Below are 12,534 nucleotides of genomic sequence, written 5' to 3'. Positions count from 1 at the left end.
GTCAAACAGATCAAAACATAGGAACCTTGGGCTCATTTGAAGCAGGACTGGTTCCCATGGGTCATTCTACTTTACGAGCATGGTGGCAGTAGTTGGTTTGTGACAAGAACAAACATATTCCATGTTTTGGGAACCTTTACTTGGTTTGTCATGAAAACATGGATATTCCAAATTATAGCAACCATGAACCCCATTTTTAACTTGTATTTTAAGTCAAACGATTCAAACTTAGGAACCAACGTCTCATTTGACGCAGGTTTAGTTCGTAGGGGTCATTTTACTCACGAGTACGGTGGTGGCAATTGCTTTGTGAAATGAACAAGAATATTCCACGCTCTGGAAACCTTAAACAATATTTTTAACTTGCTTTGTAGGTCATATGGTTCAAACTTGGAACCATTGGCTCATTTGATGTAGGACTTGTTCGAACGGGCCATTTTGCTTATAGTGTCGCCAACTGGTTTGTGATAAGAGCAAGCATATTCCACATTTTGAGAACCTTGCACCCCATTTTTTACTTGTTTTGTACGTCATGTGGCTCAATCTCAGGAACCCTTGGATCGTTTGGTTCAGATTTAGTGCCCACGGGTCATTTTACTTATGAGAATGGTGGCGGTGGTTGGTTTGGGACAAAAACATCCATATTTCATGTTTTGGTCACTTGGAACCCAACTTTTGACTTGTTTTGTAGGTCCTACAGTTCAAACATGGGTACTGTTGGCTCATTCAAAGTAGGACTAGTTCCCACGGGTCATTCTACTTACGAGCACGGTGGCGATAGTTGGTTCGTGACAAAAACAAGCATATTCCAAGTCTTGGGAACCTTGGACCCAATATTTCACTTGTTTTGTAGGTCATACGGTTCAAACATCAGGACCAATGCTTATTTGACTCACGTTAGTTCCCAAGGGTCATTTTACTTACGACTATGGTGGCGGTAGTGGGTTTGTGAAAAGAACAACCATATTCCACATTTTGGGAACCTTGAACCCCATTTTTTACTTGTTTTTAGGTCCTCCGATTCAAACGTGGGAACCGGTTACTCGTTAAGACTAGCTCCCATGGGTCATTTCACTTACGAGCACGGTGGTGGTGCTTGGTTTGTGACAAAAACAAGGATATTTCACGGTGTTCAGGGATAGAAAAGAGCTTTAGTAAAGGAGAAAAAATACGATATACTAAGGCAAGGTCTCAACTTTTTAGGGTTTGATTGCACATGATTATTATTAGACCATGCTTTAAGGTGTTATGACTCCAGGGTAGGCTAATAATCAAGGTTGGACATGTAAATCAGTATAAAGTTAGATTTTTGAGGCCATGAAGGCGTTTAGGTATGGAAGAGGCTTTTAATGTATGTGATAAAACTACGACTTTTCTAACAAATACTAACGGAAAGTAACGATTTTTTAGGTTTTGATTGCACATGGTTATCATTAGAACATGCTTTAAGGCGTTTTGATTCAAGGGTAGGCTAATAATCTTGGCTGGACATTAAAATCAGTATAAAGCTAGATTTCTTAGGCCATGAATGTGTCTAGGGATGAAAGAGGCCTTTAGTGAATGAGATAAAGTTACGATTTTTCTAACAAATTCTACGACCAAGTGACGATTTTTTGGGTTTGATTGCAAATAGTTATCATTAGAACATGCTTTAATGTGTTTTGACACAAGGGTAGGATAATAATATAGGTTGAACATGAAAATCAGTATAAAGGTAGATTTTTGAGGCCATGAAGATTTTTTGGGGATGAAAGGGGCCTTTAATGAAAGAGATAAAGTTACGATTTTTCTAAAAAATACTAAGTAAAGACACGATTTTTTAAGGCTTGATTGCAAATAGTTATCATTTGAACATGCTTTAAGGTGTTTTGACTCAAGGGTAGGCTAATAATCTTAGTTGGACATGAAAATCAGCATAAAGCTGGATTTTTGAGGCCATGGAAGTGTTTAGGGATGGACGAGGCCTCAAATTTATGGGATAAAGCTACGATTTTTCTAACAAATATTGAGGCAAAGTCACGATTTTTAGGGCTTGAATGCAAATGGTTATCATTACAACATGCCTTGAGGTGTTTTGACTCAAGGGGAGACTAATAATATAGGTTGGACATGAAAATCAGTATAAAGCTAGATTTTTTTGGCCATCAAGGTGTTTAGGAATGGAAGAGGCCTTTAATATATGAGATAAGATTATCATTAGAACATGCTTTAGGGTGTTTTGACTAAGGGTAGGTTAATAATCTTAGTTGGACATAAAAATCAACATAAATCTAGATTTTTGGGGCCATGAAGATGTTTAGGGGTGGAAGAGGCCTTTAATATATGAGATAAAGCTATGATTTTTCTAACAAATAGTAAGACAAAGTGATGACCTTTTAGTGTTTTGATTGCAAATGGTTATCATTAGAACATGTTTTAAGGTGTTTTGACTCAAGGTAGACTAATCTAGGTTGGAAATGAAAATCAGAATAAAGCTAGATTTTTTAGGCCACGGAGGTGTTTAGGGATGGAAGAGGCCTATAATGTATGAGATAAAAATACAATTTTTCTAAAGAATATTAAGGCAAAGAAACGATTTTTTAGGGATATCAAACATGCTTATCATTAGAACATGATTTAAGGTGTTTTGACTAGAGGAAAGGCTAATAATCTAGGTTGGATGTCAAAATTTGTAGAAAACTAGATTTTTGAGATAAAATTAGGATTTTTCTGACAAATACTAAGGCAAAGTCACGATTTTTTAAGGTTTAAACATGGTTATCCTTAGAACATACTTTAAGGTTTAAACATGGTTATCCTAGCCTAGGCATTTCTCTCTCTCAATATATCTTCTTTTTCATCAAATAAACATATAACTATAAAATGAAGTTGCTAAGCCATTTAACTATTCCAGACCATAGTACCTACTGCAATTTCTTCAGAGCTAATAGTCGACCACAATTTTGAACATAGCTAAAATGTTTTCACTCATTGGCGATGAACTGCCTCAAGCATTATAAGCTAAACATTGTACACTGAATACATGGTGATGATCAAACACCATGTCAACTAGTGCAACCACCATTTTCTTGACTTCATTTTGAAACTCATCTAGTCCAGCACTGGCAATTTCCACGACCTAAGATACGATTTAAATTGAACTAGTAATTAATATGGTGATGATCATGGAGATGGTGGCGCTGCTGACGACCATGTAACTGCAAATTAGTGTTCGTGCAATAAGAATTCTAACTTGTAGGTACATCATACCTCTCTCTTGAAAGGAAGATATCTTCCCATACTTGGCGTAGCATTTGCAGCAGTGGAAACTATATCAACTAAGACATGATCAACCTAATCTCAACAGTTAGGCAAGAACTCCATGAATAGTAGCCAAGGTAACCAAAAATGAAGTTAAAAGAATCCCTCCACAACAATATATAATCCAGCTTTCATTCATTTACAAATATCTCCATACCCTTTTAAGTATGGCTTACTCAGCTTCAGTTCCTTTTTCCAGGAACGAGTGTTCAGCTCCTCTTCCCTCTGTTGTCCCTCCATCCTATGTATGAATTGAAATTTCTAAATTAAAAAAGAACTCAAGTAAATAAGCTTGTGTATCCAGTAAGGAAATAGAACACCAGTACAATCAATTTAAAAGCAAAAAGTGTGAAAACGGTGGTATTGATATGCAGCATGATAAAATAAGTAGCATATGGTCCACCCACGAGTGGCGCGCCCACACAGATGGAGAGGAAGAGTACAACTCAGCACATAAAATTCAATTACAAAATAGACCTTCAAGCTCAACCATAGTAGCCAATGGCGCAAAGGGTAGTGAGGTGCAAAGAGTATCTAGAACCTAGGTATAAGGCAAAGGTCCACGCCTCACAAACGTTAGGCGCATATTTATTAAAATTGTATGTAAAATACCTTGACAAGAACAAGCATAAACCACATTTTGGGAACCTTGAACCCCATTTTTTACTTGTTTCATGCATCTTATGGCTCAAACGTGGTAACCATTGGCTCGTTCGATGAAGGTTTGGTTCCCACGGGTCGTTTTACTTATAAGTACAGTGGCATTAGTTGGTTTGTGACAAAAACATGCATATTTCAAATTTTGGGCACCTGGAGCCCAATTTTTGACTCGCTTTGTAGGTCATACGATTCAAACTTGGGAACCATTGGCTTGTTCGATGAAGGACTAGTTCCCACATGTCATTTTAATTATGAATAAGGTGGCAATAGTTGGTTTATGGCAAAAAACAGGCATATTCCATGTTTTGGACATCTTAAACCCCATTTTTGACTTGTTTTGTAGGTCATACGGTACAAACATGAGAACCATTGGCTCAATTGATGTAGTTTTAATTTTCATAGGTCATTTTACTAAGAAGCACAGTGGTGGTAGTTGATTTGTGACAGAAATATGCATATTCATTGTTTTAAGCACCTTGAACCACTACTTTGACTTTTTTGTACGTGATATGGTACAAACGTGGGAACCGTTGGCTCATTTGACGCAGCTTTTGTTATCACAGGTCATTTTACTCACGAGTGGTTTGTGAGAATAAAAGGCATATTCCACGTTTTAGGCACCTGAATCCCTATTTTTGACTCATACTGTTGATCATATGGTACAAACATGGGAACCGTTGGCTCGTCTAACGGAGGTTTAGTTCCCAAGGGTCATTTTACTTAATAATGTTGTGGTGGTAGTTGGTTTGTGGCAAACTTATGCATACTTCATCTCTTTGGCACTTGGAACCCCATTTTTTACTGATTTTTGGCAATAGTTGATTTGTGATAAGAACAAGCATATTCCACGTTTTGGGCACCTTGAACCCCATTTCTGACTTGTTTTGTAGGTCCTTCGATTCAAACTTGGGAACCATCGGCTCGTTTGAATCAAGACTAGTTCTCACGGGTCATTTTACTTATGAGCGTAGTGGCGGTAGTTGGTTTGTGAAGAGAACAAGCATATTGCGCGTTTTGGGCACCTTAAACCCCATTTTTGACTAGTTTTTTGGGTCATATGGTACAAACATGGGAACCATTGGCCCGTTTGATGCAGGTTTAGTTTTCTCGAGACATTTTAGTTTGGAGTATGGTGGTGGTAGTTGGTTTGTAACAAAAACATGCATATTTCACGTTTTGGGTACTTGGAACCCCATTTTTGACTTGTGTTGTAGGCATTATACGGCTCAAACATGGGAACCGTTGGCTTGTTTGATGCAGGTTTAGTTCCCACGAGTCATTTTACTTATGATTACGTTGGCGGTAGTTCCCATGTTTGTGACAAGAACAAGCATATTCTAAGTTTTAGGCACTTTGAACCCCGATTTTGACTTGTTTTGTAGGTCATACTGATCAAACTTGGGAACCGTTAGCTCATTTCATGTGGGACTAGTTCCCACTAGTCTTTTACTCATGCGTATGGTGGTGGTAGTTCGTTTGTTGCAAAAACATGCATATTCCATGTTTTAGGCACCTTAAACCCCCATTTTGACCTATTTTGTACGTAATACGGTACAAACACTTGAATCATTGGTTTGTTTGACCTAGGGTTTAGTTCCCATGGGTCATTTTATATACGAATTCATGGTGGTAGTCGATTTGTGACAAAACATGCATTATTCACATTTTGGGAACTTGGAACCCCATTTTTGACTTGATTTTTCGGTCTTGCAGTTCAAACCTGGGAACCGTTGGCGCATTTGACGAAGGACTAATTCCCATGACTCATTTTACTTATCAGTATGGTGACGGTAATAGGCTTTTTATGAGAACAAGCATAATCCACGTTTTTGGCACCTTGAGACCCATTTTTTACTTGTTTTGTAGGTGATACGATTCAAGTTGGGAAGCGTCAGCTCATTTGACACAGGTTCAATTCCCATATGGCATTTTAATTACGAGAATGGTGGTTGTAGTTGGTTTTTGACAAAAACAAGCATATTTTACATTTTAGGCAGCTTGATCCCCATTTTTGACTTGTTTTGTAGGTCCTATGGTTCAAACTTGGGAGCCGTTGCCTCGTTTGCCGCAATTTTAGTTCCCACGGGTAATTTTACTTGCAAATATGGTGGCAGTAGTTGGTTTGTGACATCAATATGCATATTTCACGTTATCAGCACCTTGAATCCCATTTTTGACTTTTTTGTCGGTCATATGATTCAAATTTGGGAACCGTTGACTCTTTTGATGCGAGACTAGTTCCCACGAGCCATTTTACTTACGAGTGCAGTGGCAGCAGTTGGTTTGTGACAAGAACAAGCATATTCAACTTTTTGGCACCTTGAACCCCATTTTTGAATTATTTTATAGGTCATATGGCTCAAACTTCGGAACAGCTGGCTTGTTTGATGCAGAGTTAGCCCCCACAGGTCATTTTACTCGCACGCGTATAGTGGCGGTAGTTGGCTTGTGAGAAAAATATGCATATTTCACATTTTGGGCAGCTGGAACTGTTGACTCATTTGATGCAAGTTTAGTTCCTATGGGTCATTTGCCTTGCGAGTATGGTGGTGGTGGTGGTTGGTTTCTCACAAAAATATGCATATTTCACATTTTGGGCACCAGAAATAGTGGAACCCCATTTTTGACTTGTTTTTTGGTCTTACGGGTCAAACTTGGGAACTGTTGGCTCTTTTGATGCATGACTAGTTCCCATAGGTCCTTAACTTACGAGCACCGTGGCGGTAGTTGGGTTGACACAAAAACATGCATATTCCAAGTTTGCAATCCATTTTAACTTGTTTTGTAGGTCGCAAGATACAAACATCGCAACCATTGGCTCGTTTGACACAGATTTAGTTCAATTTACTAACGAGCACAGTTGTAGTAGTTGAGTTGTGTCAAAACATGCATATTCCATAATTTGGGCACCTTGATGACTTGTTTTGTAGGTCATATGATTCAAACTTGGGAGTAATCGGCTTATTCAGTGAAGGTTTTGTTCCCACAGATCATTTTACTTACAAGTTCGGTGGCGGCAATTGGTTTGTTACAAAATCAAGCAGATTCCACATTATAGGCACCTAGAACCCCATTTGTGACTTATTTTGTAGGTCATATGGTTCAAACATGGGAACTATTGGCTTGTTTCACCTAGGTTTAGTGCCCATGGGTCATTTTACTTACGAGTACGGTGGCAGTAGTTGGTTTGTGACAAAAATATGCAGCTTTCACATTTTGAGTACCTAGAACCCCATTTTTGGCTTGGTTTAAGGTCCTACGATTCAAACTTGGGAACCGTTGGGTTGTTTGATGCAAAACTAGTTCCTGCGGGTCATTTTACTTAAGAGCACGGTGACGATAGTTCTTTTGTGAATAAAACATGCATATTCTATGTTTTGGGCACCTTGATCCCAATTTTAATTTATTTTGTAGGTCATACAGTACAAACATAAGAACTGTTGGCTCGTTTGACACAGGTTTATCTCCCACGGGTCATTTTACTAAGTGGCGTTGGCACCTTGAACACTGATTTTGACTTGTTTTGTAAGTAATATAGTACAAACATGGGAACCATTGGCTCGTTTGATGTAAGACTGAGTTCCCAATAGTCATTTTACTTACAAGTAAGGTGGCGACATTTGGTTTATGAAAAAATCATTTATGTTTCATGTTGTGGGCATGTTCAACCCTATTTTTGACTGGTTTTGCAGGTCATACGGTACAAACATAGGAACTGATGGCTCAATTGTGTAGGTTTAATTCCCATGGGTCATTTTACTTACGAGCACAGGGGCGGTAGTTGACTTTTGACAGAAACATTGATGAGAATTGACAAGCACCACTAAAGGATCCATTGCAAGTTCCAGATGGGCCAATCACAAGGTCAAGAGCTAAGAAGATCAAGGAAGCGATGTAAGGATTGGTGCAATCCATTACAACAAGTGACGACATAGCCTAGTGTTTAGTGTAGACTTTTTATTTCAATAAGTATAGGCATGTGGGCCTATTTTATGATTATTAGTTATAGGTGTTTAGGGTTACGTTATTTGAATTTGAATGATGAGAAATGATGAGAATTGACAAGCACCACTAAAGGATCCATTGCAAGTTCCAGATGGGCCAATCACAAGGTCAAGAGCTAAGAAGATCAAGGAAGCGATGTAAGGATTGGTGCAATCCATTACAACAAGTGACGACATAGCCTAGTGTTTAGTGTAGACTTTTTATTTCAATAAGTATAGGCATGTGGGCCTATTTTATGATTATTAGTTATAGGTGTTTAGGGTTACGTTATTTGAATTTGAATTAAATTAAAATTAAAATTAAAATTTGAATTTGAATTAAATTTGAATTTGAATTTGAATTTGAATTTGAATTTGTTTTTGAATTTGAATTTAAATTTAATTGGAGGGGTTTATAAATAGACTTGTAGCCACATTCTACAAAAAAAGGACATTGAATAAAAATGTAAGGTTTTGTTTCTTCTATTGGTTCTTCAAAGAACTTTTCGAACTTATCGGGATTTCCCGTGGCGTTCACCAACGACTTATCAAAAGACTTTCCACCACCGTTTGTGGCGTCTTCCTTATACCAAGGTTCTTGTTTCGCACTAAACAACGGGTTGAGGTCGTATGTACCAAAATTCTTGTTTGTCGTAAACAACGGGTCGAGGTCTTCCATTCATATCTATCCAAAAATCTAAATTTTAGCTTTCTTGGGCAAGCATTCCAATATTGGTTGTTGGGTCTCAATGCGTGTCGATTGAGGTTCGCATCATTTGGTATCAGAGCTTAGGTTCTAAAATCAGGTTTTCTATCCTTTTATCTTTTGTTATCAAAAATAAAAAAAGAAAAGGGGAAAATAGAAAGAAGAAAAAAAAATAGAGAGAAAGAAAGAAGAAAAAAAAAAAAGGTGATACTGAAGCAACAGATACATTCACCGTACTTATCAAAGTTAATTTTATTTTTTTTGTCAACTTCCTTTAATTCATTGTTTCTATAATATTTTCTTGCCATCGTTATTGGTTTCATACTACATGGATTCGAGGACGAATCCTTTCGAAGAGAGGGAGAATGATGAGAATTGACAAGCACCACTAAAGGATCCATTGCAAGTTCCAGATGGGCCAATCACAAGGTCAAGAGCTAAGAAGATCAAGGAAGTAATGTAAGGATTGGTGCAATCCATTACAACAAGTGACGACATAGCCTAGTGTTTAGTGTAGACTTTTTATTTCAATAAGTATAGGCATGTGGGCCTATTTTATGTTTATTAGTTATAGGTGTTTAGGGTTACGTTATTTGAATTTGAATTAAATTAAAATTAAAATTTGAATTTGAATTTGAATTTAAATTTGAATTTGAATTTGAATTTGAATTTGAATTTGTTTTTGAATTTGAATTTAAATTTAATTGGAGGGGTTTATAAATAGACTTGTAGCCACATTCTACAAAAAAAGGACATTGAATAAAAATGTAAGGTTTTGTTTCTTCTATTGGTTCTTCAAAGAACTTTCGAACTTATCGGGATTTCCCGTGGCGTTCACCAACGACTTATCAAACGACTTTCCACCACCGTTTGTGGCGTTTTCCTTATACCAAGGTTCTTGTTTCGCACTAAACAACGGGTTGAGGTCGTATGTACCAAAATTCTTGTTTGTCGTAAACAACGGGTCGAGGTCTTCCATTCATATCTATCCAAAAATCTGAATTTTAGCTTTCTTGGGCAAGCATTCCAATATTGGTTGTTGGGTCTCAATGCGTGTTGATTGAGGTTCGCATCAAACATTCATATTCCTTGTTTTGCTAGACAAATGGTACAAACATTGGAATGGCCGTAGTAATTGGTTTGCGACAAAAACATGCATATTTCAGGTTTTGGGAACCTAGAACCCCATTTTTGACTTGTTTTGTGGGTCCTACGGTTAAAACTTGAGAACAAATGACTTATTTGACACATGTTAGTTCCTATGGGTCATTTTACTTAAAATTGCGGTGGCTACAGTTGGTTTGTGGCAAGAGCAAGCACATTCCACGTTTTTGAGCACTTTGAACCCCACTTTTGACTTGTTTTGTAGGTTTCCGTGTTCAAACTTGCAAACCGTTGGCACGTTTGATGTAGGTTTAGCTCCCACTGGTCATTTGACATATGAGCATGGTGGCGGAAGTTCGCTTGAAACGAGAACAAGCATATTCCACATTTTGGGCTTGTTGAACCCCATTCTTGACTTGTTTTGTAGGTCATATGGGTCAAACTCGGGAACCGTAGGTTCCTTCGATATAGGTTCAGTTCCCATAGGTAAGTTTACTTACAATTGTGGTCGCTGCATTTGATTTGTGATAAGAACAAGCATATTCCACATTTTGGGTATCTTGAACCCCATTTTTGTCTCGTTTTGTACATCATGTGGCTCAATCTTGGGAACTGTTGGCTCATTTGATGCAGGTTTTGTTCACACAGGTCTTTTTTCTTATGAGTATGGTGGCGGTAGTAGTTTTGTGACAAAAACTTGCATATTTCACGTTTTGGCCACCTAAAACCCATTTTTGACTTCTTTTGTAGGTCATATGCTTCAAACTTGAGAACCGTTGGTTCGTTTGACACAGGTTTAGTTCCTATGAGTCAATTTTCTTACAAGCATGTTGGTGGTAGTTTGTTTGGAATGAGAACAAGGTTATTACACGTTTTGGGCACCTTGAGCCCCGATTTTGACTTGTTTTGTAGGTAATAAGGTACAAACATGGGAACCGTTGGATCGTTTGATGCAAAATTTAGTTCCCACGAGTCATTTTACTTACGTGTATGGTAGCAATAGTTGGTTTGTGAAAAAAACATGGATATTTGAGGTTTTGGTCACTTGGGACCCTACTTATATTTTGTAGGTCAAACGGTTCAAACATGGGAACTTTGAGCTCATCTGAAGCAGGACTAGTTCCCACGGGTCATTCTACTTTACGAGCACGGTGGCGGTAGTTGGTTTGTGACAAGAACAAGCATATTCCATATTTTGAGAACCTTGAAGATAACTTTTCACTTGTTTTGTAGGTCATACGGTTCGAACTTGGGAACTAATGCTCAGTTGGGCGTTGTTGGCTGGTTTAACGTAGGTTTAGTTCCTAAGGGGAACCACAATTTTAATTTGTTTTAGGTCCCCCGGTTCAAACTTGGGAACTAGTTGCTCGTTTAACTCAGGACTAGCTCCCACAAGTCATTTCACTCACGCGCCCGAAGGCAATACTTGGTTTGTGATGAAAACAAGGATATTCCAAATTTTGGCAAACTAGAACCCCATTTTTCACTTGTTTTTTAAGTCAAACGATTCAAACTTAGGAACCGACGTCTCATTTGACGCAAGTTTAGTTCCTAGGGGTCATTTTACTTGCGAGTACGGTGGCGGCAATTGGTTTGTGAAATGACCAAGAATATTCCACGTTCTGGACATCTTAAACAATATGTTTGACTTGTTTTGTAGGTCATATGGTTCGGACTTGGAACCATTGGCTCGTTTGATGTAGGACTTGTTCCAACATGCCATTTTACTTATGAGTGCGGTGTCGGCAATTGGCTTGTGACAAGAGCAAGCATATTCCATAGTTTGAGCACCTTGCACCCCATTTTTTACTTGTTTTGTACGTCATGTGGCTCAATCTCGGGAACCGTTGGATCGTTTGGTTCAGATTTAGTTCCCACGGGTCATTTTACTTGCGAGTATGGTGGCGGTGATTGGTTTGTGACAACAACATCCATATTTCGTGTTTTGGTCACTTGGAACCCAACTTTTGACTTGTTTTGTAGGTCCTACGGTTTGAACATGGGTACTGTTGGCTTATTCAAAATAGGACTAGTTCCCACGGGTCATTCTACTTACGAGCACGGTGGCGGTAGTTGGTTTGTGACAAAAACAAGCGTATTCCAAATTTTGGGAATCTTGGACCCAATTTTTCAAATATATGGTTCAAACATGGGGACCAACGCTCATTTGACTCAGGTTAGTTCCCCGGGGTCATTTTACTTACCAGTATGGTGGCGGCAATGGGTTTGTGAAAAGAACAACCATATTCCACATTTTGGGAACCTTGAACCCCATTTTTTACTTTTTTTTAGGTCCTCCGATTCAAACGTGGGAACCGGTTACTTGTTAAGACTAGCCCCCACGGGTTATTTCACTTACGAACATGGTGGCGGTGCTTGCTTTGTGACAAAAACAAGGATATTTCACGGTGTTCAGGGATAGAAAAGACCTTTAATAAATGAGATAGAAATACGACTTTTCTAACAAATACTAAGGCAAGGTCTCAACTTTTTAGGGTTTGATTGCACGTTATTATTATTAAAACATGCTTTAAGGTGTTTTGACTCAAGGGTAGGCTAATAATAAAGGTTGGACATGAAAATTAGTAATAAAACTAAATTTTTGAGGCCATGAAGGCGTTTAGGTATGGAAAAGGCTTTTAATGTATAAGATAAAGTTACGACTTTTCTAACAAATACTGACGGAAAGTAATGATTTTTTAGGGTTTGATTGCACATGGTGATCACTAGAACATGCTTTAAGGCGTTTTGATTCAAGGGTAGGCTAATAATCTTGGTTGG

General features: G+C 38.2%; 1 protein-coding gene across 1 annotated transcript in view; it reads right to left on the bottom strand.

Moving 5' to 3' along the window:
• LOC131161489 (uncharacterized) overlaps positions 1-12,534 on the bottom strand; it is a 156,970-nt gene that overhangs the window by 109,986 nt on the left and 34,450 nt on the right. Inside the window, exon 4 of the mRNA XM_058117292.1 lies at positions 3,458-3,561. Within this exon, the coding sequence (XP_057973275.1) occupies positions 3,458-3,561 (104 nt within the window). The remainder of the gene's footprint in view (positions 1-3,457; positions 3,562-12,534) is intronic.

Source organism: Malania oleifera, chromosome 1 (genome assembly GCF_029873635.1).
Source record: "Malania oleifera isolate guangnan ecotype guangnan chromosome 1, ASM2987363v1, whole genome shotgun sequence".
Lineage (NCBI taxonomy): Eukaryota > Viridiplantae > Streptophyta > Magnoliopsida > Santalales > Ximeniaceae > Malania > Malania oleifera.
This window is presented reverse-complemented; position numbering and strand designations above follow the sequence as displayed.